Source organism: Microcebus murinus, chromosome 19 (genome assembly GCF_040939455.1).
Source record: "Microcebus murinus isolate Inina chromosome 19, M.murinus_Inina_mat1.0, whole genome shotgun sequence".
Classification (NCBI taxonomy): domain Eukaryota; kingdom Metazoa; phylum Chordata; class Mammalia; order Primates; family Cheirogaleidae; genus Microcebus; species Microcebus murinus.
The window spans coordinates 35036523-35062587 of record NC_134122.1 but is presented as its reverse complement, the minus strand read 5'-3'; the positions used below and the strand labels follow the sequence as shown (position 1 = coordinate 35062587).

The following is a 26065-nucleotide window of genomic DNA, read 5'->3' as shown; positions in this document are numbered from 1 at the left end:
CCTTTGGCGGCACTGCACGGGTACTTGGGGGGTGGAGGGGGAGCACCAGAGGAGGAGCACAGCGGGGAGAACACGACCCAGGGCTTGGAGCTTGCGTGGGGCAAGGGAAGCACCACACCCCCACCTCTTCCCCTTTGCTCATCAGGCGGGTGCTGGACTAGGGAAAAGGACCCAGGTATTATTCAAGAATCCTGGCTCTGCCCTCCACTGGCTCTGTCACCCTGGCTAAGTCACAGGGCATTTTGTTTCTCACCTTTCTCATCTCTAAAATGAGCGAAATAAACAACATCCTTAGACGGTGATGGAAAAGTGACAGAAAGCCAGAAGTCACATTCAGTCACATGGGAACTCTAACAAGAAATCTATCTGGCTAGGTCTATTTTCCTAATGCTGCTACGAAACCACCATGCCATCATTTCTTAAAAATATTTTAACACAGTATTTTCTTCTGTATTTTCTTTTTAGATTTTCCAAATTTTCTACAACAAACATGTATTGATTTTATTCAATAAAAGAGGACTACACAGTTGACCCTTGCACAAGGGTGTGACCTGTTCACTTACACGTAGATTTTCTTCTGCTTCTGCCACCCCTGAGACGGAAGGACCAACCTTCTCCTCTTCCTCCTCCTCCTCAGCCTCCTCAACGTGAAGACAACAAGGATGAAGACCTTTGTGGAGACCTACTTCCACTTAATGAATAGTAAATAGATTTTCTCTTCCATACGATTTTCTTGGTGATATTTTTTCTCTAGCTTACTTTATTGTAAGAATATAGTATATAATACACATAACATACAAAATATGTGTTAACCGACTGCTTATGTTATTGGTAAGGCTTCCGGTCAACAATAGGCTATGAGTAGTTAAGTTTTGGGGGAGTCAAAAGTTATATGTGGATTTTTAACTTCACAGGGGATTGGCACCCCTAACCCCAACGTTGTTCAAGAATCAACTATAAAGCAGCTCATATCATAAAACCACACGTTCGAAGAAAACACACTGAAACTCGCTGGTTCCCAACCTAGCTGACTGCTTCACTTCCAAGCTCCTCCAAGGTTCTGGTTTCCTTCAGTCAGGACGGTGAAGACTAGAGTAGCCTCAAGATGGCGCAGGCAAGATGGCTTCCTCACACTCACTCTCCCTAGCTAAGTGCTTCCAGCCTCCTCCCCTCGCCGCATCCATTCAACCCAACCCAGCCTTTACAGTCTTGAGGTTATTTCCTCCATGGCTATGATTTACCTCCTAAAACTAGCTCCCATCCAACTAATCAACCAATAAACCTTAAGTGCCCACATTATGTGCAAGGTGCTATTGCATGCTGAGGGATAATGGTGGTATTAAAAAGTTTAGAATGTGGTTCCATCTCTTTAAAAGGCCACAGTCCAGTTCTGGACTCAAAAGATAAACCCGTGGAGGCACAACAGTGCAGGCCAGGGGTGAAAAAGGCCATGAACAACAAAGACTCAAGCAAGTCAGAGCCAGAGAGCTCAGACCATGCGGTCTGCCACAGCCCTGTCCCACGATGCGTCCAGTAAGGATGAGTGGCACGTGGGAAGGGGGTGGGGGCGCCACCTAGGGCAACCTGCACTTCTCAAAGACTGGGGCTGAATCGTGGAGGCTAAATATCTCAAGGCAAATGCGACGCATTCTGGCAAGTAGATGGGTCTGGCACAAAGAGGCAGAATGGAGTGGGCAAGAGTGAGAACCCCAGAGACGCCGTCGGAGCTGGCTGTGTCAGCTGGCCTGACAGCTGGCCTTCACGTCGGACCACGACTGCTTAGTAAACAGGAAGCCACTGGAAGATTCGGGGCCCTTTGGAAGTGGTGCTTTCCACCCAGGCAGCTACAGCCATTGTATGCTCACTGGGATGGAGGGTTAGAGACCAGAGGCAGGGCACCAGGTTAAAGGACAGTGGCTCAACCATTCAGGTACAGGAAATAAGGGCAGGGGTAGCCACGAGGGGCCTAATGGAAGGAATGGAAGAACAGTGGCAAGAGACACTCTAGAGGGGAGACGCACTCAGCTCTGACTGCTCTCTGCTCTACACTACGATCTCCACTTTTTCTTTTAAGTGTCCCTCTCAGCCTGTAGTAAGAAAAACAAAACAACAATAACATATAGCTGTTTTTCAAAAGGCGGATTCAGGACCTTGGAACCAAGACTTAGCAGAAGCCGGGTCACTCCCTTGCTGTCCCAGGGGGCCCCTTGCAGAACACTCCAGAAAGCCAGTTTCATCAGCGAGAGAGTACAAAGGATGGTTGGGCTCAGCGGCAGGGGAAGGTGGAGCCCTCCACGAAACCCTCCTGCCTGAACTTCACAGGAGTCCACGGCAAAGGGTTAGGAACCTGAGCAACCTTTACAATGCCGGTTCTCACTCTGCACCAGAGGGGCCGACCCAGTGGCCTTGCTCCTACTGCATGCACCGTGCCCAGCTCCGGCAGGCCTTCCAGTAATTCCTAAGGAAGGAATAAAGAACATTAAGGTCAAGGTTTCCTTCTCCTCCTTTGGTAGCAATGGATGGAGACAGACTGCAGAGCAAGAGAACAGGTGAAGTCAGGTCCCATCTCCCCAGGCACTGGGAACCTCCCCTGCCTCCCCCAGCCTCCAGCTGCAGGAGGAGGCCTGGCACATCAACAGATGGGACACTCGTAGCTGACACAGGCACAGGCCAAGAACAGAAAGCACTTGGGGGATGGGGGGGCGGGTGGAGAGAGGGAGGGTCCTCTCCATTTCACAATCTTCTCCTGTAAGCTTCGTGTCACTACTAATGACACCAGGCGGGCAGGAAGATAACATCTGCCTAGTTGCAGCTTGAATTCCTCACTTGCCGGGGAAAAGCTCTCAGCGGGGCCTTCCTCCCAGCTCCTGCTCAGAGGCTGCAAGTCAAGAAAACTCAGCCTTCCCCCATTCACAGCACCCAGTTCAACCAGTCTGGGAGCTGCTGACATGGCAGAGGGCACAGAGAAAGAAGCCAGACCCCGGCTCCGCTGAAGCCAGCCGTCAGCTTCTCAAAAGTCCACCCAGCCAGCTGCCTTCCAGCCGGGTTTTCAGATGGGTTTTCTGCTTTTGTGCCTCGTGGGACAGTGCATCTCGGCGGACCCCGGGCACAAGCTTATTAAAGAGGCAAATTCTCAGGTCACACCCAGACCTACTGAATCAGAGACTCTGGGTGTGGGGCCCAGAAATCTGTGCATTAACAAGCCTTTCCAGATGACGCTGATGCACATGCTGCGTGCTGGTGCAGCAGCCAAAAACCTCCATTCTGGAGCCAGACAGTCCGGGTTCAATTCCCAGCTCTGAGGCTCACTGGCTGGGTGACTGTGCAAGTTACTCAGGGGCAGTAAGAGCGCCCATCTCTCAGGTCGTTGTAGACTCAGTGGGTTCATCTGTGCCTGTGTCATGTAGAAAATATCACATAGAATTTTATTATTGCTAGTAGCGAGGCTGCAGGTGTGTGACTATATCCTATTTAATGTTCCTAAGTGAAACTAATACTAAAATGGCCTGCGTCCCCGAGAAGAGCCTGATAAGTTTTGGGTCCCACAGGTATGTCTATGGCAGGAATCTGTGCCGAGTAATAAGGCCCACAGCTTCTAATTCCTCCAGAAGGCAGCTACAGATTTTTCTTTCATTCTGTGCCTAGATTTCGGGCACCCATGGGCTACCCTACAGCCAAGCCAGGCACCCTGCGAGGGGTGGGGAGGAATGCAGTTTGCACTGCAGATGCAAGTTCAAGACAGCCCCTGAATACTTGTCCCATGACATCAAGAAGACCACGGTGTCCTTTCATGTGCTCAGAGATCTGAGCACACACGCACACGGTTGCCCCCCACCCTAGAGAATTACCCACAAGGGACCATCCGGGAGCAGGAAGAGAACAGTGCTTTTCCCTGCCACCTGTCACCGGGGTGATCTCTCACTCTCACAGCAGTGAAGACAGGTGAGCATGATCCTCAAATGTACACAGCAATACAGCTGTATTCGCAGCTCCACATACATCTTTTTTCAACAGACCTAATAGTTCCAAATACAATTAGGAATAAAATGCAGATAGAAGTTTGTGCATAGTGGCCAAGAACACAGGCTGTGTGGTCAACCAGACCCAGGGTTCTGACTGCAAACTCTGCTACTTCCTAGCAGGACACCCGGCAACTTGGTTAACCTTCCCTCCCCTGGTTCCCTCATCTCCATCTGGAGATGGGGCCGAACCTCCCTGGACTGCAAGGAGATAACGCACTTGCAATGCCTTTACACAGCGTCCGGCACACAGCAGGAATTCCTGCAGGAGCTATTATCACTATCTTTCCGATTATCTGCAGTTCGTGCGACAACATGAGTTGGACGCTCAGGAAGGGAGGAGGCAACCTGTACCTAAGGGCTGTACCTGCCTTGGATAAACCCGAGCAGACCTGGAAAGTCACCTGTGCTTAAGTAAATAACACTGGCTCTGGCCCTGGGGACAGAGAATGTCTGGTGACCTGGACCAAGTACGACCAGGGCACGTGAAAGGTCTCCCTCTTCTCCTGAAGCACTGAGAGCATTTTAGATGGAGCAGATGCTGACAACTGTCACCAATGAGATGCCACACCTCGCTTTGCTACACTCTGGAAACACCTGTTTCCAGGCCCATGGAGAACTTCATCGCCCCTCCACGGCTCCCCAGGAGAAACCGGGTGTGTGTTTAACAGCAGCCTCCACGGCGGCGGGAAGGGAAGCGTCCTCATGATTAGCTATGCAGCCTGCCTCATACATACACAGATGACATATTCTTCCAACTTACTAGCGAGGCGCATTAGCTCCGCGACCCGGGGCCTTGACTTTGTCTGCAGACATTTACGCCTGCCAATCTCCCCCTTCCCGGTCGCCCCCCACCAAACGCTAAGAGCTGAGAGCTATTTCCTCCTAGATGTTGGCCCGCACTTCCAGTCCCACTTGGCTGCTGGAATAGTTTCTGCGCTCAGACTAGAGTCACCAGGGAATGATTTCCTGTCCTCACGCGGGGACCTGACGCCAACTATACTGACACGTTTCCAGGACAAAACCAAACTTGCAGCCGGGGCACGGAAAAGAGGCGGGTAGTTGTTCTTTCCAGCAGCATCGGCCTCCCGCCCGAGACGGGGCAGGGAGGGTTGCGCGCGGGAGCCAGGAGGTGCCGGGTCGCGGGCACAGCGCGCAGGGGCCCCAGGCTCACCCAGTGCCCCACCCGCCCACGCCGAACCCTGTGAGCGCCGGTGGGCGTCCTTACCATTCAGCTGCCGGTAGACGATGTCCTCCAGCAGGGAGAGGCGCTTCAGGACCGCATCCTGGATGGGGCTGGCGCTGTGCGCGCTGAGGTTGGCTGCCTCGGCGCGCGGCCGGATCTCGTGGAAGGCGTCTCCGCTGCGCACCGCGATGGGCCGGCACTTGGCCAGGAAGAGCACGAAACCGGCCACCGCGATCAAGTTCAACACCAGCAGCACTTTGACTCTTCTCAGTGAAGCCATCAAACAGCCCGGCTGGCCCTCGCCCCGGACCCGCGCCCCCCTGGGCTCCCGCGAGGCGCGGGGCAGCCGGGAGCCGTGCGAGCCTCACACACCAGACGGCCGGCGAGGGTGGCAGCCGCTGCCCGCCCCACAGCGCGGGTGCTGCGGCGGCGGAGACAGCTGGGAGGACGGGGCGGTCGCGGAGACAGCGGAATCGCTCACATGGAAGCCACGGGGCTGCAGAAGTGCTCCCCGAGATGCCTGCTCAGTCCGCCGCGCGCGGCCCCTTCCAGGAGTCTCGCGGCCAAAGGCCGGGACGGGGTCTCTCCTCTGCTCCAGCGACGGGTTCGCCTGTGGACCTCGTGCCGCCGGCGCCGCGGACCCCGGGACTGGCCGGCGGCGCTACTGCGGAGCCGCGGATCGAGTGGCGCGCAGGTGACCGGCTCAGGGCTCGCCGCCTGTCCGCGGCGGAACGCGCAACGCCTTGGGCCGCACGGCCACCACCCTCGCCCGCAGGCGGCCGTCGCGGTGCGCGACCCGCGATCTTTAGCCGAGGACCTGTTCCCCCGGGCGGGCGCCTTTGTTCCGCTCACCGACCCGTTCCATCACGCCGGGCAGAGGGGAAGACCGCGTCGGGCGCCCGCATCCTCGGCGCTCCGCAGTCACGCTCAAGTCTCTATTACTCTCAAAGTGGGGGCAGCACTCGGGGGCGGGCGCGGGGACCGAGCGCGACGTCCTCTCCGCCCCTCGCGCGGGGGCCACCCCACCCCGCCGGCAAACTCACCAGCGCGCACAGCGCCGCCGGCTCCCGGACACGTTCCAAGTCCCAACACTGCGCTGAGAGCCTTCGGGGCCTGCGGGCACTGGCCTGTCTCGGAGCCGGCGCGTCGAGAGGCTGGCCGGAAGGAGGAGTCGCACCTCAAAAGTCACAGCAGTTCTCGCCCCCCTCCCAAAACGTCGCGGGGAGCGCGGCAGGGAGGCACGCGCCCTGGCGCACCCTCCGCTCGCCAGAACCGGCCGCGCGGCTCGTCCCGCGTCCCAAGGAGCCAGACGCCGAGTCCCCCAATTGGCGGACGCAGTGACACCGCCGCTGCGGCAGCGAGAGCCACACAGCCCCGAGGCTGGGGAGCCCGAAAGGGGACGCGCAGGTGGCGGCGGAGGGCGGGGCGCGGCCCGAGGGGAGCGGCTGCGGCGCCAGCTCCTCCCCCGCCGCCCCTGGCCACCCTCTCCCCGCGAGCCAGTCGGCCGCCGCCGCCCGCAGGCTGCCGAGCGCACAGCTCCGCGGCTGGCCGGCTCGTGCGCGCGCACCGGGGAGGGTGGGGGCGCCCGGAGAGTGGGGACCGCGCGGGATGGGGCAGTCAAGTCATGCTGGCTGCTGCCGGCGTTGCAGGGACCCTTCGGTTCTCAGCACTCCCCGAGCGGGCGGGTTTGTTCCATCCTGGCTGGCGATGAAGACATCCCTTTCTGTGTGCTCGCTGCTCCGCTTTGCGTGGCCGGGAATGGCTAGAGGGAAAATCTGGCCTGGAGACTCGGATTCTGTCACTTTCCGGGGCCAGGCCGGGCGTTAGCGGGCTGGGGCCCTATCCGTGCGCGTTCTGACCGTCTGAGTCACTGTTTCTGTGTCAACCCACACCCCGGTTCGCAGTTTATTATAGGAAGAGTATTTATTTGGCTACTGGGTTTCCACGACCTCTTTCTCTTCCCAAAACCTAGGAACTCGAAATACTGGAATTCAAACCCCCACTTTGATCCATTTAATTCCTCGGGCCTAAAATAGAAACCAGGCTGCCAACTAATAAAAATTGCAGCAAAGCCCCATGAATCTGGTGGTTTCCACCTCACCATTTCAGTCTCATTAAAGTTTTCTTTTTCTTTGGGGTAGCTTTTTTTCTTTTTTTGTAGGGTTGGTTTGTTTTTGCTTTTGCTTAAATTATTTTACGTTTTTATTTTTAAGACAGAAAAGTATAACAATATGTACACTATAACAACCTTTTAATTTCACTCCCTTGGAACTCTGTGCCTAGGTTCAGTAGGATAGGGTGTTTGCTTTGTATAATCTACAAGAAAGTGGATACAAAACGGTTAAATGAAAAAAACCACATCAAAAGCCACAAGGGATGATTTTTTAACCACACATGTTGGGCAAGAGGGAGGTTGAGTGGGAAGAACCTGGGTTATTGAGCATTATGTCACTGAATACCCAGTTGGGTTGGGTGTTATTATAACCACGCTACAGATGGCAGCTAGCGCAATCAGTGGAAGCTTCTGCAAAAATAATTTTTGAACATTCACTCAGCCACGGGACTAGTGCTGGGGAGGCTGAAGCATTGGGTTAGGTCCACCAGCAGCAAGGAAGTGGCTGTAAACCCAGATGGGGCTGACTCTCAAGCATGTGCGTATTTGAAAATGAAGAGTCAGGAAGCAAAGCAGGGGGAGACAGCCTCAGAGTAATGGAGAAGTTTCCAGGCAAGATTCAACATAAGAGAGACTTCTTCACTCCCTCTAAAGTCGGGCAGGTCCCTGCCCCAAATTAACTGATGCCTTGATCATGCATTCTACAGGTGGCTCCCGTCAGCTCCCACACAAGCTCCCTGGACTACCTCTATGTGCAAAAATGACAGTGGGCACTCTAGACTCGGTGAGTGACCTACTGCCATGGCCACACCCTGAACCCTGTCATCACATGGGAGTGCTCCACCGTCACTGCTCCTTAGCCTTTCCCCTCTCCCATTCCCAGCTCTGACCAAGCATGTTCTCCGCCACCAGCAGCCCCTCCCACCCTCCCAAGTTTCCATGCCTCTCCATCCCCTCTTGAGTTCCTTCTCTACCCTTCCTTGAGTTCACAGTTATTCAAACACATTCCTAACAGAGTCCACAATTCGTATACATGCATATATATGTTTTCCCCGCTGCCCTGGCCTGGCAATCCCAATTCTGAATCAATCTCCCCTCTTCCTCCTGCACCCAGGGAAAACCACATCACCCAGAGCTCGGGGACATTGCCAACTGGTGGTGTCTGACTTCAGTTGGGCCCCAGATTCTACTTAAAAACACTGTTTCATGACCCTAGCCAGCTCCTCCTCTTTCCAAAGAGGAACCCTGGGTAGACTTCAGGAGTCCTTCAGTACCTCTCAATCAGTTACAAAATGTGTGTGTGTGTGTGTGTGTGTGTGTGTGTGTGTGTGTGTGTGTGTGTGTTATAGGGCCATTCTTCTGAGAAAAAGATTCATCATTTTCATCATATTCTCAATGTGGTCGGTGGCCCTAAAACTTTAAGGACCTGCCTAGCACTTGTTATATATGCAAAAACATAATCAGCTAAATATTTATTGTATGGCAGCTGCTTCCAAAACAAGTAAAACTACACTTCCATGGCTGTGTGGCCTGCTCACCAGGAGGGCTGGGTTCTAGTGCCATTTCTGTCATCAAAGAGCAAATAATTTCTTGACTTTAAAGTAAAAAATTTATCTTGGATGGTTCCAAAAATCTTTCCCAATCATAAAACTCAGTTAAACTACAAAAGCTTTCACAAGGGGGTTGGTTTATTTGCTTGGTTGGTTGGTTGTTGGTTTGTTGGTTGGTTGGTTGAGCAAATTGAAAGGAAGGAGACCAATGTATTTCTGTTCGTAGGTCACCAAGGATTTTTATTTCAAATATATTTTTTTTCTCATCAACCATGGTTCATATAACGTATACTTCTGACATGACTTTATCCCCTTTGTTTGCCTGTTAAAAATCTCTCACATCATATGCTAGTTTATCATAGGAGTTAAAAATACTTGGAGGTTCACCAAGGAAAACCAAGGACTCATCTCTCTATAGAGGTTTCACCAACACACACACACTGTTGCTGGAAGCAGAGAGACAAAGCCTTCACTTTCATAAAACCCTGAACACTGCAACAAATACTGAAGATTTTTGTTTTAAGAAAAAAATACGCAAATCTACCTACTCTCTCTAACAATTCACAGTGTAGGGGTCAGATTAAGAGCGGGGATAAATAAATGAGGAGAGACCAAGCTGTGCTGAGTGTGTTCAGTGCCTTGGCATTGTGCATTCTGTGTCAAGCATTGTACACATCAGCCTAGCCTCATCCTTAATTTGCTGTGTGACCTGGGCAATTTACCCAACTTCTCTGGGCATTATCTGTTTTCTCAGCTGTAAGGCAGGAACAATATCCACACTACTTCATGAAGTTGCAAGGATAAATACAGCTAGCATGTGTAAATCACTTAGCTCAGTGCTAGGCATATAGTGAGCACCATGGAAATAAAGGGAGACCACCTAAGTGAGAACAAGCTTTGTGGGGGACAGGCGTGCCCAGATGGAAGGCTGCTGGTCTGGGGGACCTGGAGAGGGCTAACCAGAAATGGGGTCTCCCATGTGATTGGTGAGGGTAACATATCTGGCTTTATTTGGTTGGGCCTAAGTTGGAAGTGGAGCAAAAATTAGGGAATGTGGCAGTGATCCACCATGTCCTGGCCATTTTGAGCTGCTTGCTGCAGAGGTTGTGGGTCAGAGTTCTATTGTCATATACAGCCTGGCCATTGTTTGTCTTTCAGTCTCTCAACACCCGATAAATATTAGTTATATCATTTTTATTAAAATTATTACAAGTGAGAAAGGCCAGTAGTTGGTGGAGACAAGCATCAAAATCCCTCTGTCTTTGAGATTTAGGCCACACCCCCTTCACCCCAGGGCCTACAGCTCTGACCAATCTCATCAGCCAGCACCAGGGACTTCCAAACTGCAGGCACAAGACAACCCATTGGGATACAGGAAGAAAATATTAGGATTTCTATGTTCTAGTGTATGCAATTAATACATGCAGCCACATGTGTAAATATTAATAATTTCTAAATAAATATCTATATAATGGGCATGCATGTTTCACATCTTTCCCGATAGGTCCACTGTGAAAAAGCAGTTGTAGCCAAATTGCCAGGCAGCCCCGGGGCTGCATTTTCACTAAAGTGTTTCCTCTTTCCACTGTTGGATTCCCTTTAAAAATCAGACTGTTTTAAGGCCCAGCCTGGCATCCCACCCTCCATGGAGCCATATCGAAGAGCTCCTGACATGTTCAGCTTTGTGTCTACAAATCATCCACAGATTTATCTACTTATCTACAAAGTACCTGCTCATTGACTTGTTCACTGATTGAACATTTATTGAGTGCTTGTGATGGGCTGTTCTGTGCAGGGCATGATGAGTATGTGTCTAGTAGGAAAGACAAATAGTAAACAAATCGTTAACATCAAAATTATTAAATTGTAGCTGGGAGAAACAATGTGGCCTACCCCTGGGGGCCTGGGTGGGCTGGGCCTGTCCTGTTTGTCTGCAGAGACACAGGGCATCAGGGCTCCAGTCCCACCAGCTACCCAGGGGACGCCCTTCCCCTCCTGCCTGTGCCTGGACCCCATTTTCTCTTCACTTAGCACCCCACACCCCTCCCAAGGATGACACCCCTAGCAATGCCTGGGCCTGGAAGGATCTTCTAGAATGTAGACGAACCCCACCTCTGTCCTTCGTATGCACAAGCCTCTATTTCACCTGTGTGTGCATCTTTTAGTAATTTATTAAAGGTTTGTAGAACCAGAAGAGTGCCTGTCCTTATAGATTCTAAGTGTAAAAAAAGAGAAAAGTGCAGAAGAGGAACATAGGAGGCGGCTTTTCCCCACCTCTTCATTGCCCGTTGCTAGTAAGAATAAAGCCCTTAATAGGATCAGCGCTTGCTTTGGGGTGCAGGTGTGGAGGGGAGGAGAGGCTGAGAGGCGGGGCTGTCGCTGTCACGGGCCATACAGATGCTGTGGGATGCTGATCCTGAGTGGACAAGGCAGATGGGAAAGGCAGGGGAAACCAGCAGCTGGAACCAGGAAGGGAAATCACTCACAAAAGGGACAGTAACAGAGACCCTTCATCCTCAGCCCCACCCCCTGTCCCCAGTGGTCCCCACGCGGCTCTGGTCCCAGTTAACAAGAGTAACTGTGGGTGTCCCAGGTCAGGGGCGGGTGAGCTGGAGGCATTTGTTATGCCATTGATCCCATCTTCTTTCTAAAGGACCCAAACTCTGCTTGTGGGTGTTTTAAATACAGCTCCCTTTGTCTACAACCTGGTATTCAATAACCTACACAGCAGAATCCTGTTAAATGTGTATTTGCATACCCCACGACGCCTTTCTCAGACATTTTCTAGTTGACAAAGGAACAATGACCTCTCTACGGGGAGGTGGCGGTTTGGGCTCAAGGCTACACTGAGTGGTTTCGTGAAGCCTCTGGAGGTGCCCTTGGAAACTACAGCTTCTTGGTGGTTTTGCCGAATGAGACAACTTGTTTGGAGAAAACACCCAGGAAAGCATAATTTGGATAGTTCATTTGGAACAGCCCAAAGCATTCTGCAAGCTCTTTGGAAAAGAGCCAGACTACCAAGTTCTCATGGAGCAGGTGGAATTTGAGGATGAATAGAAGTGTATGGGACTTTGTCCTGGCCATCTTTAATATACTTCAGGGCCAAAGACCTGTAAACTGATTGTTCCCAAGTTCCCCAGCCTCTCCAGCTACCCTTTCCTTCAATATCCTCCCCCCAGTGGCCGCAGGAAGTCGGATGTGCTCTGCAGGTCCTCCTGGGATGCTCGGGGACTGCTCGCCTCCCCTGGCTGTCCTTGCCTCCTCCTGGTCACCCCTGGTTGCCCAGTCAATATCCATCCATGTCTCCACCTCCCCTCTCTAACATTTCTTCTCAACCAGGGACTTCGGTTCCTCTATTAGTTTTCTATTGCTACTGTGAAAAATTACCCCCAATTTAGTGGCTTAACACAACACAAATTTGTCATCTTACAGTTCAGGAGGTCAGAAGTCCGACACAGATCTCACTGGGCTAAGGTCGAGGTGTTGGCAGGGCTGTATTCCTTTCTGGAGCTTCTAGGGGGGAATCTGTTTTCTTGCCTTTTCTGGATTTTAGAAGCCACTGTGCATGGCTCAGGCCCCTTCTTCCATCGTCAAAGCATGCAGTGTGGGGCTGAGTTCGTCTCACGCTGCCGTCTCTCTGGTTGTCTGACCACAGCCAGGAAAGATTTTCCACTTAGGAGGACTCCTATGATTAGACTGGGCCACCTGGATAATCTGGGATAATCTCCCATCCCATGGTCTTTAATTTTAATCACATCTGCAAAGTCTCCTTTGCCATGTAAGCTAATACATATACGCATAGGCTCTTGGGAATTAGGGTGATGGGTGGGGGGTGGGTATTATTCTGTCTAATCCCATCCTTCATGCTCCAGGCACCTCTAAAGCAAGACAGTTTGTGTAACAGATTTTATGTAACGGTAGAGCCTATCACAGGAATTACAGTGGAGAACAAGGAAAAGTAAAACTCAGGATTCAGTAGCAGTTGGCTTAAAATTCACTGCCCCTTCCCTCTCCCAGGGAACCCTTACCTGCCACCTTGCTCCTTGGCCCTGGTTTTAAGAAGAACCCTGCCACCACCCCCAAGAGTAGCAATGATAGTTCCCAAACTTCAGTCATTTGCATTGAGAGTCAGCTGGCTGCGCACCAAAACCTGGGACATGCCAGACCCCGTTTCCCAGCCTCCCCTGCAGCCAGGTGTAAGCATATGACTAAGTTATAGCAAAATGTGAGCAGAAGGGACTGTGCCCCCTGGGTCAGGGACTTTCAGACAGCTGTGGGTCTCTTTCATGTGCTTCATTTCCCCTTTTCTGGGTCCTAGAACCTGAAGGTCACAACCCAGCCCTGGGCATGCAGATAATGAAGACAAAACAGAGGGACATTGGGGGCCCTGAAACATATGGAGGAAAACCACCTGCTAACCAGAAACACCTATCCTAATATCATTCAGATAATTATAAACCTCCCATACTTTAAACCACTGAATTGAAGGGATCTGTTTGTTACAGCAGCTCAGCCCTCCCTAATAGATGTATTTACCAGTATCTTAATGTTTGAGTACTGACTGTGTTATTATCTAGATTTGTCAATTTTAAAAAATTCATTTCTCTTTTCAATTAGCTATATTGTAGACAATAATATTCACAGGGTTATAAAGCAAATTTTATTAGGTGCTTACCATGCATCATGCTTTTAACATACCTGTTTGAAATTGTTTAATGTTTCACGCTCATTAACTCATTTTGGTCATAAGAATCCTATAAGGCAGGTGCTATTATTATCATGCCCATTTAACAAATGAGGAAACTGAGGCACAGAGATGTTTAGTAACTTGCCAAGGTCCTACCGCCAGTAAGTAGAAGGGTTGGGTTTTGAACCAGGAAATCTGGCTCTAGAGTCCACGTTCTAAATCATAGTAGACTGCTGCCTTTTTTCATGGGTTTGTTTTAAAAACTATTTTTGCTCATAATGCACATTAAGTGATTAGCTATTTTACAAAATATGCCCATCCATAGACCACCTGATTCTATCAGGGGTGTGGGGACCACAATTTGGCAAACACTGCCCTGGAGCAAACTGTAGATAGCCTTGCAAATGACCATTTGTCACCTTCACTGTACACAAGAGATCTACCTACAGGGATATGAGATGACTGAAGGTAGCCTACTTGGTGGAGGTGGGGCTGGGTGTCATTCCAGAAATGGTAGGCAGTGGTGACAGGGTGCTAGGGGATGTAGGAGATGGTGACAGCAGGCAGGGGTGAGGGTGCAGAACCCACAGAAGGTGATGGAGGAAGCCCAGGCAGGCAGGTGGAACTTGGTACCCAAGGAGTAACAGCAGGAGAGAGACCAGCAACAGATAACTAAATTCCGGATCACCTGGGGGCAGGAGATATACAGGGATCTGATCCACACGAGGTGGCTCTGTCTTCAGGTCATAGAAGGGGCCACAGGTTGGGATACAAGAACCTGACTACTTCCCTGGGAGCGGACACTGGCCAGGAAAAAGATGGCACCTAACTAATGGGTCCCAGGCACAGGATTGAGGGAGGGGCTCAGGTACAGGAAACCGGAGAGAGAACCAGGGTGCAAGGATAGGCCTTGACATTGAGCCACATGATCAGAGCTGGATCAGCAGCTGGTCCACCAGATGCTGAGTCTCTGAGCATTATACTATCTGGTCTCTCTAAGTCGCAGCCTCCCACTGACAAAGGCCAGGCTGGCTCCCAGACCAAACAGTGGGGTTGAGCCTGGGTGTGGCTTGATGTGTGTAGACATCAAGCATCCACAACCGGGAGGAGAGGGATTCTTTGGAGAAAGCAGGTTGCAGAGCCTGACACCATAGGCTTCTCAGATGATAATGAGTTGACAGACACCAACCTGGTTCGGATTCAAATCAAAGAGCAAAAAATAAAGGCTTCTCTTCCGTTTCTCATTATACAGTCAGTCCAGAGTGCTATGTTATTAAACTGCATTTCCAGAATGTCATTACAGAATCCACAAATGACACATTTTTCTCATTGATCTTTTTGCCTAGGAGGACAAGTAGGTTGAAGGTATCTCAAAGGAAAAAAGGGAAAAGGAAAGCTAGCACAAAGAATGGAAATCAAGAGTGATAGAACCAAATCCAAGCATCTTATGGATTTGGAGGAAATGCATCTGCATAATTGCATACTAGCAGTCAATAAACATATCTACACACATTAATAAATTCGATAAATAAATAAATTACACCAAAGTGGTATTTTCTTCCTCATACCCAGAAGATGGTTTATGCTTTAGTAGGATGAAGCAAATAGGATTATCCATCCTTTTCATCCCATAATGAAGACACACTAAGCAGCTTTCCCCTTTCACTTATTTTGTTGCTGTTACTTTCAGCCTTATATAAGTTTAGAGAGATCCACAGATGGCATATTCATCAGCGATTGTTTAAGGAAATGTTGAAGGCCAGCGATTTCTTGCCAAACTGGCCCTTGGCATCTCTGTGGGCTAAGTGTCTGTGTGCATGTGTGAGTGTGTGTATGCGAGTGTACGTGTGCGTGTGTGCAAAATCTTCCCCGAATCCCTGGACCGTGTTAGTGACCCCGTGTCTGCATCCCCACAGCGTCGCGAATGCTCACTCCGATTGTCATGTTGCATTGCGATTCGTTGTTCACATTCATGTCACCCAGTGGACCGTGCGAGGCTGGAAGTCAGAAACCGCGTTCTGTATCTTCAACACTGAGCATGTAGAAGCTTCACAATGAATGTTGGCTGAATAAGGGAGTGAATTCATAGACTGAAGAAATCAATGAATTCTGGGCTGGATGAGTCATTGGGTCGACCCACAGTAGCCCTTATTCATGTTTTTAGCCTGAAATATGGAGTATTTCCACTGGAATTTGGTTTGTGTTTGCCACTGTACATATAGACTTTATTCCTATACGAATAATAAAGGGGGCATTTGAATCTGACAGTACAATAGAGGAAAGCCTATTAGTGCCCAGTACACAAGAGAATATGCAGGAAAATTTTTCTGAGTATCCATAAAGCCAACATCAAAACATGTTGGTCCTGTGTGTCCAGTCCCATAAAAAGCTTCATTAATCTTAGAATATTTGTGTCTCAATGCAAACCTACAAAAACATGTTAGCTGGCATTTTCTGAGTTCAGAAACCCCTGAGTTTTCATTATTGTCTGCCATTTACAAGTAACTTGGCTTTACTCTCAGCATGATAAACACGATCTTATATAGCACCACCTAACCACGATCTGACTTGCAATATTCACCAGCCAGACCACAGCTGTGGCTGAGAAACACAGCGATGTGCAAACTACTATGGATGGAAAATCCCCCTGGGGGGAAAAACAATTCTTCCTGAAGGAACATAAAAATTTCTGAATTCACTTAGCTGATTTGTCTTTCTGCCATGAGTTTTGGTTACAGCTCCACAGTGGTAATTCCTCAGCTCACTCAGAAGTCTTTGGAATATTTTTTATTGTGTTTTTCTCCATTTTGGTTTCAATCTAGAGTCATACTTTCCTACTCTTTTTTTTAAATCAATTTTATTGAGATGTCATTTACATAGAATAAAATGTACCTGTCTTAAGTGTCCCTTTCAATTAGTTTTCACAATCATATTCACTCATGTAACAACCAAGGTAACAACCAACACTTTTAAGATAAAGAATATTTTCATCACCCCAAAAAGTCTTCTCATGCCCCTCTGTAGTCAGTTTCTCCCAACTCCAGTCCCACAAAAACACTGATTTACTTTCTGTATAAATGAAATCATTCAACAGATACTCTTTCTGGACTGGCTTCCTTCAGAATAATTATGTTGTGAATTATTCGTATTGAAGCACTTATCAATTGTTCATTCTTTTTTTCATGCTGAGTAATATCCCATCATAGGAAGACATTCCAATTTGTTTACCTGTTTACATGCCAATGGACATTAGATTGTTTTCAGTTTTTGCTAGTATAAATAAAACTGAACTGCAAGGAATGTTCATGCACAAGCCTTTGTGTGGATATACATTTTTATTTCTCTTGAGTAAATACCTAGCAGAGGGATTGCTAGATGATATGGTAAGAGTACGTTGAACTTTGTAAGAAATTGCCAAATTGGTTTCCAGACTGGCTGCATCATTTTATATTCCCATCAGCAACACATGAGAGATCCAGGCTCTTCTACATCCTCACCAATACTTGTATAATCAGTCCTTTTCATTTTAGCCCTTTTAGTGGGTATGAAATGGTTCTGCATATATCATTGTGGTTTTAATTTCCAATGTCTCTGATGACAAATGATGATAAATATCTTCTCATGTGCTTATAGGTCATTCATAGGTCTGCTTTCACGAAGTGTTTACTCAAATCGTTTTTCTGTTTTTAATGGATTGTTCATTATTTTATTGAGTTATAACAGTTCTTTATACATTCTGGGCATAAGTCTCCCTCTTCTGCATAACTGGCTATAGGAAGTGACTTGATCTATCCTGGTCATGAGAACCAGTTGTCCCAATTACTAGAACCTTCGTGTCCACAATAGGTGTGTGGACTAGCCTGGGTTTCTGGATGTGGCTGACATTTGCATTTAGTGTTCTGTGCTTAGTCTCTCAGAGAAAAAAGGCATGGTGTAGAAACTTTCTTCCCCTTCTTTTAAATCTGATTTGTGAACATGGCAGGAAGAAAGGAAGGAAAGGAGGGCAGGAGAGAGAGAAGAAATAAAAGGATATTCTAGGGAGTTATTGGCCACCTACAGCCAACTCCTATCAGGACCTAGACAAGGCCATTATCATCACCCAAGTAGCAAATTCAACATTCCTTGACTTGGGCCAACTTTCTGCCTTTTGAGTCCTGTTGAGTCCAGAGAATGGGGTGTCTGTCCTGTTACCCACTGATTTGTACGAAAGGAGACCATGCTTCATTCTCCCGTACTTACCCCTACACCAAGTCTCGTCTATCTCCCCATAACCTAACAGCAGGTACAACAATCAAAGGTAGAAAACAGAAGTTTAAAGATCCCACAGGCTGTGGGTAGCTGCCAGGATGGCTTGTGCTTATCAAGGGGAACAGCCTTGGTGCCAAACAAATTAGGGTTCCCAGCTTGGAGCAGCAGGAGGAGCGTGTTTTCCCTTCTTCCCAGCATCTGGCCAAGGCTCATCGCTGTAAAGGAGACCAGGCTGTAGAAACATCAGCCTCCAAGAAAGGGATTAACATACTTTGAAACCTCAAGTTTATTCTAGTCAAATGAATCCCCCGAATCTAGTTCAGATGGGAGGGGGGAAGGGGAGGCAGTGGGGCAGGGGAAGGGGACTTTAACAAGACTGGAGGCCTCAAAGGCAGAGTAGGAGTGGCCTAGGTGCGCTGGCCACTTGCAGCTTTTTGTTCCAGCACTATTCCAAGTTGCCAAACAAGGAAAAGGGGATAAAGAGGATGGGGAGGCCTTGGTGTCACCATGCAGAGGAATGGGAAGACAATGTCTGTCCGCAGTCACTGTAGCTCCCATCAGCAGCTTCCTGGTTCCAAGTTGTTAAGTCTGAAGAGGCCAGCTGGCCTCCAGCAGGACTCTGTGCCCCATCCCTCCTGCAAGCACCTCTGCTCCTCTTGTAAAGTGTGCGTGTGCTCAGGGGTCAGGAAGAGGATTTACAGACAAGACAGGACATATGTGGAGTGTCTGTCTGTACAATTCTCCCCACTAGCCATCTGTCTTCCGTAGGGTCTTTAGTCTGTCAATATGTGCACATCCTAAAACTCTGCAGACAACAATAGCTAACTTCCATCGCCTTGTGATATGCTCCAGAAAACCTCCAGACAGGCCTTACCATTTTACAGATCAGGAAACTGAGGCTCACAGAGGTTAGGTACTGTGCCCAAGTTCACCCAGTAAGTGGAAGAATCAGGATCTGAACACGGGTGTCAAGTTCAGAGCCCACGAACTGATCATTTGGTCACTCGCTTGATTGATTCACAAGAATCTGCCTTATTCCTTCCAGAAACGAGCTATTACAACAAAGAAGCCAAAAATCTGAGGAACCTTCTAAAGTCTGTGCCATAAAACAGGATAGAGGGAACAACGTGAAAATCAAGGAACTAGGAACAAGCAGTTAACCTAATTCTAGTTCACTAATTTGAGAAATTCCTCAAGTGTCTGTGCTTCAAATTGAATAATTTTCCAATTTCCTCCTTAAGGTAATTTTTTAAACTACTGATTTTTATAGGCTTGAGCATGTGAAAAGCCGACTACTGTATGTCTTTTTAATTAGATCCTTTACATGATAATTAAAATCTCTCTCTGCATCATAGCTGTTCTTAAACTCTGCAGTAATGCTCTTCTGGCTGGAAGTTAGCTGACCATCTGGAAGCAATAAAATATCTTAACCTTAAAATGCAAACTATCAGTTAGAGATACCACAAATTAGACCTACTCTTCATTGCTTTAATGGGTAAACGTCAGGGCTCTATCCTTCATTCTGTCTAATCAGGAAACTACAGAACCTCACAGTGGGAACAAGGCTGTTGAAAGTCAAATAGGCCTTCTTCTCTCGTCTTTGCAGAGCCAATCACAGCTAGGCCTCCCCTCTCATCACCCAGTGGCATACGACATCCCAGAAGGAAATTCCAAGGCTGTTTGTGGAAACTTCTTCCAAAGTTCATTCATTGTTTGGGGCTGGGGACCAAGATTGGCCTTGGAAGTAAAAAGGGGAAAATGAATGTTGGATAGAAGCTTAGAAAGGTTGGAATGCAGGAAGAGGGCTGCAAGGAGGAACCAGCAGGGGGATGTCTGTTCAGGGGAAGGAGGATGGATGAAGAAACCTTTGACGTGGTACCCAGGAATTCTTACAATGGGTTCAATTCATAATATCCCTTAGACTTTAAGGCAGACTAGTGGAAGTAGTTAGGAAATGGCTGTGATCACGTGTCCGCAGAGGTGAAGGCATGATCGATATAGTTAGTGGCTCAGAAATGTATGTCAGTTGTGCAGACAGCAATTATGCCCTTTAAATATAGAACCACTCCCTTTCGGATTCATGCCACTATGGTCACCTGTGGAAATAAACAAAGACTACCCAAATGAGAACAAGCAAAAGCTGTTTATTCTGAGCTTGCTGTAGCAAGGGAGTCAGCCCCTATTTCCCTTGCATTTGGCAGAGACTGAAAGGAGTGGGAAAGCTTTAGAGTGAAAAACAGGAAGGCTTCAGGTGCGCCCTGATCAAGCTGCAGGCCTGGAGAAACCGGAGAAGACTGACTAGAAGGGGGCCATCGGCTGGCTCTGTGGCGCAATGGATAGCACACTGGACCCCTATTGATAGCTAGAAGAGGGGCATCCTATGGGATTGGTCAGGGGAGCATATTTTGCTTTCTCCAGTTTGTCCTAAGTTGGAAGTGGGGACAAAAATTAGGGAAGCTGGCAGTTATTCCTCAAGTCCTGGCCATGTTAGGCCAATTGTTAAAAGGTTATTGTTTGGCTTCCCAGACTGGTTACTAGGTATAGCAGTCTGACTTCCCGCTAAGTCTGACTTACAGATAGCAGGCTTGATTTTTGGGCTGCTTGCTGTAGATAATGGGTTGGTTTTCTTGGACTAGTTGCTATAGATAGGTTCTATTTTTATACATGGTCTGCCCATTGTCCATTTGTATACTCAGTCTTTCACACATATTTTAATTCTGTATATATGTTTTAAATGGCACAAGGCGTTAATATTGTTTTTGCCATATGCAAATTTTTCACTTACCATTTACAAGGCAATGTAGAATACCAGTGAAGAACACGGATTTTTGAGGTCAGACCACATGGTTCAAAGTCCTGCTCTACCACTTATTGGCTGTGTGATCTTGGGCTAATAGCTTACTCTTTCTGGGACTCAGTTTCATTGTCAATAGAATGGAGCTAAAAATCATACCTACCTTATAGACCTATTTTTAGAATTAAATGAGTTAGTATACGTGTAAATCGCCCAGGCCTGCCACGTAGTAAGTACTTTATATGTACTTATTATTAAAAATGTAAAGAAAAAAGCAAAAACCCCCAGCAAGATACAACATTGTTCAAAGCTCAAGATTTACCAGGATACTGGTCCCTAGGAGTTCCCAGCACTATAATACACATTCTTCAAGAAACGTAAAGAAACCATTAAGTATGCAGAAAGATTCAATAGCAAAGTTTAAAATCTAATCTAAGTGGTGTCCCAGAAAGCTACTAATACATAAAAATGTATGTTCTTCCTGTGATGAATCATGTCAGCAATACCCGTGTCTGCAGTTTTTATCCTGAAGCTCATAACGAGCAGCACTTTCCGTTCACGTTCTCAGGAAGTGATTGGTTGAACGTGAGCCTCTGGGGACATGCAGAGCCACTTAGCCCCCTTTTAAACACTTTTACAACGTGACGCCCTACAACACACCTGCAGAAGCGTTTACACATCAAGAAACGGGCAGCTGAAGGGCTAAGACAAAGCGGCCACTTGTGCAGCCAGCACCCAGGTCAGGAAACAGGACGTCAGCCCCCAGAAGCCCCCCTCTGTGTCCCCTCCCCTTGCTGTCCCCCTTCCACTATTTAGTGGTGTCAAAGATCCCCAGCGACAGACACCAGTTAAAACGGTAAGGACTGTACTTACTATCTGTGATAACTATTGCAGCAGGGAAGAAGGTCGAGCATGAACTAAACTCAACTTTGATTTGCACAGAAGGGACGAGGCGTTTTAAGGGGCGAGTGAGGCTCAGTGGAGTCTGGAAGTGAAGAATTAGAAAGGGCTGGCCTGTGTGGATGCTGAGTAGGAGGTTGCATGCGCTAGCTGCAAGAGCAAGTCAGGGCTCCATCCTCCCGTAGACACTGGGAGGCTCCATCCTTCCTCATGACTACATTTTTAAAGGAAGGGCTTTCAGGTCCTTGAGAAAGACACTCTTGAGTTGTAGGAGATGCATGCACATCTCGAAGGGCCAGAGGAAGTGTTCACAGCTGTGAGATCTTTTTAGTAAATGCTTTAAGAAAGTGCGGTCAAGGGTCCAAGGTCAGATGTTGGCTAGAACAAACGGCCAAGTTCATTGAGCAGCCTTGAGCTTTTTTAAGCAGGTCCTTTAAGGGAGGACCTGGGATCATGCAAGGGATGCAGTCCTGACCTGCTAGAAACTATGTCAGTGTTTGTTTAAGTCTTTTTTTTTTTTTTTTTTTTTGAGACAGAATCTTGCTCTGTCGCCTGGGCTAGAGTGCAGTGGTGTCATCACAGCTCGCTGCAAACCTCAAACTCTTGGGCTCAAGCTATTCTTCTCCCTCAGCCTCCTGAGTAGCTGGGACTACAGGTGTGTGCCACCACACCCGGCTACTTTTCTAATTTTGTAAAGACAGAATCTCACTCTTGCTCAGGCTCGTCTCAAGCCATCCTCCTGCCCCTGCTTCCCAACGTGCTAGGATTACAGGTGTGAGCCACCACCCCCAGCCATGTTTAAGTCTTTTAATGTAGGGGTAGGTGGTGGGCAAAATCATTTTTGTTGAGAGTCTGTAGTCTTTATGGGCCAAGGTTGGGGACTAGTTAAGAAGAGAACTCAGAGGAGCCTGGCTAGAGTTTGGTCAAGCAGAGTCTTTGTCACTGATGAGCACTGCCTTGCTTTTTTCTTGTAGCTTCACCACCTAACCATGCACCCCTAATCATGCTATTTCTGTTTTTTCTATTTGTTTGACTTCATACAAATGGAATCACATGTTATGCCTTCTTTGTGCTGAGCATCTTTCAACATTATGTTTGTGAGGTTCATTTGGGTGGTTGCATGTGGCACTGGTTTCTTAATTTTGTTACTGCAAAGTATTCTACCGCATGAATATGTCACAATTATTTATCTATGAACTTGAATTGTCTCATTTTAAGACTATTGTGTTGCTATGAATGTCTTCTAATGCATGTATCATATTTCTTTTAGGTATATACACTAGCAGTGGAAATATTGTGTCATGGGGTAGGCATTTGTCTAACTTTAATAGAAACAGCCAAAGGGTGTTGTAAAAGTTTAAACTCCCACTAGCAATATATGAGAGTTCTAATTACTCCACATTGTTGCCAGCCATTAGCATTGTCAGCGTTTTGTTTTTTTTTTTTTTTGCTTTTAACTATTCAGATGGATGTAAAGGGTTATTGAATAGTGGTTTTAGTTTGCATTTCTCTGATGATTAATGAAATTAGTGCCTGTTTCTTGGTCATTTGGTTATCTTCTTTTGTAAAGTGACCGTCTATATTTTATGTACATAGTTCTGTTGGTTATTTCTTATTGGTTTGTAAGAGTCTTTTATATAGTCTATTTATTGCTGCTTTATTGGTGACATATATTGTATTAGTAATGCTGTCAAGAATGCATGTCTTTCAGCATGCATAAGAGTGCATTTATATTGGGTGGAGTTTTTAGGAGTGAATTTTTTGGTCATAGGATATGTGTGTCTTTAACGCTAATAAATAAAATATAAAGTATTTTCCAAAGTGGGTCTAACAATTTAGCCCACCACAACTATCATGTGAGAATTCTCCTTGCTCCCTTTGCCAACAAACCTGTGACTGTCAGCATTTAAAATTTTTGTCATGTTGACAGAATGCATAGTGGCATAAGTTTGTGGTTTTAATTTGCATTTTCATGATTACTGATGAGATTTAATACCTTTTCATATGATTATTGGCTATTTAAAAATGCTCTTTTTTGAGGTAATTATTCAAGTCTCCTGCCCAGTTTTATTTTTTGTTTTCAATCTCTTTCTTATTGATTTGTAGAAGTAATTTATATATATTTTTCACAATCCCTTTGTTGGTTATTTTATACATACATATATGGTTTTATTTCAATAGAATTTACAGTGCGCAAGTGGTTTTTTTTACATGGGTGAATTGTATAATGGTGAAGTTTTGGGCTTTTAGTGTACCTGTCACAGAAATAGTATACATTGTACCAAATAGGTAATTTTTCATCCCTGACCCCTTTTCCACACTACCCTATTCTAATTCCCCAATGTCCAATATACTATTCAGTACAATCATGCGTACTCACAGCTTAGCTCCTGCACAGGAAATGTGCCTTTTGTTGGCTCTATGGATCACAAATAAATACCTTCTTCCACTTTGTTGACTGCCTTTTCATTCTCTCACTCTCTTTCTTTCTCTTTCTCTCCCTCTCTCTTTTTCCTGCATCAGCCTTCCCTGTTGATGGTGTGGTTCCATGACCAGAGTTGAGGTCCCTGCACAGAAGAGAGGGGACAGAGTGTGCCTGGTGCCAATAAAACACATTTGCTCTATGACAGACACTCAGAGGCCAGCACAGTTGGTCTCCCTATCCCATGGGTTCTGCTTCCATGGATCCAACCAACCACAGGTCAAAAATATACAGAAAAAAACAAAACAATAAAAAGCAACAAAATAACCATAAAAAATAAATAATACAAACTAAAAAATGCAGTACGACTGTTGACATAGCACTTCCATTGTATTAGGTATTATAAGTAATCTAGAGATGATTTATAGTATACGGGAGGAGGTGTGTTGGTTATATGCAAACACTGCACCATTTCATATAAGGGATCTGAGCATCCTTGGATTTTGGTGTCCTCAAGGGTCCTGGAACCTATCACCCATGGATACTGAATGACAGCTGTATGTCAACCTACAACTGAGGCAACAATTAGGTTGATGAACACCTGTGGATTTTATCTGTATTTCTTGAGCAGAGTAATGTGGGCTAGAATGGGACCTTAATGGGGGGCACCAATGGGTAGCCAGTTTTGGGATGACATATCTGTCCTCCTGGTAGGAGTATGATCTGTACCTGAAGAAAGGTATTCAGAAAGTTATTCCATCCCTTCCTATCCATGAGTAACATTCTTGTCTGGTTCATCTTTGTTTGGTTTTTTGGTTTTTGGTTTTTTGATTTGGGTTATTTTTTTTGTTTTTGTTTTTGAGACAGAGTCTCACTCTGTTACCTAGGCTGGAGTACAGTAGCATCATCATAGCTCACTGCAGCCTCAAACTCCTGGGCTCAAGCAATCGACTTGCCTCAGCCTTCCAAGTATCTGGGACTAAAAGTGCATACCACCACACCAGTTTTTCTATTTTTTGTAGAGACAGTCTGTCTCTGGCTCAGGTCCCAAATTCCTGGCCTTAAGTGATCCTCTCACCTGGGCCTCCCAGAGTGCTATGATTACAGGCATGAGCCACCATGCCTAGACTGTTCCACCCTTTTTAACGTAGAAAAAATGTCTTTCATGTTACCAACGTAATTGCTATCTAAAGTTAACATTTTTTTTTAGGAATTCTACTTATTTGTCACAACCTAATAGATTATTCATTATAAATATTTACCATATCTGATAATTTTCATCCATCCCATTTATTTCTTTTTGTCTGTAGTGGAATTTAATACTGTGCAACACTGCAAAAAAAAAAATAAAGTGGCCATGTTGCGGATTTCCTTCACAGAAATCCTCTTCACCAATTTCATATAATGAGTTTCCATGGACTTTTTAGTATGACTGAAGTATGGACTCTTTGCTACGCACACCGCCATCTTACAAACAATTCCGTTACCAACCTTGGCCCAACCATGGTAATGCCCAGTAAATACATGGGCTGGAAGATTATCTCTTGCTTATTCTGGAAAGTTATTATTCCAGAAAGTTAACTGCAGGGAAGCTGATCTGCTTGGAGGTACAGCTACAGTCCCACTCCACACGACCGAGGCAGGAGTGCAGCGTGCGCCTCGTGGTATAGGCGCAGACAGCAGTCATGTTTGTATTTGGGATGCAGCTGCACTCAAGGCAGGGGGCTCGATCCCCCAGACCACCTGGGGAGACAGGGAACTAGTGATAGCCAGCCAAGTGGGCACATGTTGAGCCAGGCAGCAGAACCCTCGCCATTAACCCAAGGGAAGCTGCAGGGATAACTGCATTGGTCAATTTTGAATGTTCAACCAACCTTGCAATTCCTGGAATAAACACAGTTTAGTGGCAATATGGTACCCTTTTCTATATATTGATAGATTTGGTTTGTTAATGTTCTGAGTACAATTTTTGCATCTATGGTCTTGAGTAAGATGAGACTGTAATTTTTCTTTACCACAAGCCCTTGTCAGATTTTTCAACAGCTTAATTGATAGATAATTTACATAGCATAAAACTTGTTCATTGTAAGTGTACACTCCTCTGATTTTTAGTAAATTTATACAGTTGTGCAGCCATCATCACAAT

General features: G+C 47.0%; 1 protein-coding gene across 1 annotated transcript in view; it reads right to left on the bottom strand.

Annotated features, from left to right (window-relative positions):
- Positions 1–6638, bottom strand: part of GALNT17 (polypeptide N-acetylgalactosaminyltransferase 17) — a 399836-nt gene extending 393198 nt beyond the window's left edge. The window contains exon 1 of the mRNA XM_012764068.3: positions 5248–6638. Within this exon, the coding sequence (XP_012619522.1) occupies positions 5248–5485 (238 nt within the window). The 5' untranslated portion in view covers positions 5486–6638. The remainder of the gene's footprint in view (positions 1–5247) is intronic.
- Positions 6639–26065: the final 19427 nt, after the last annotated feature.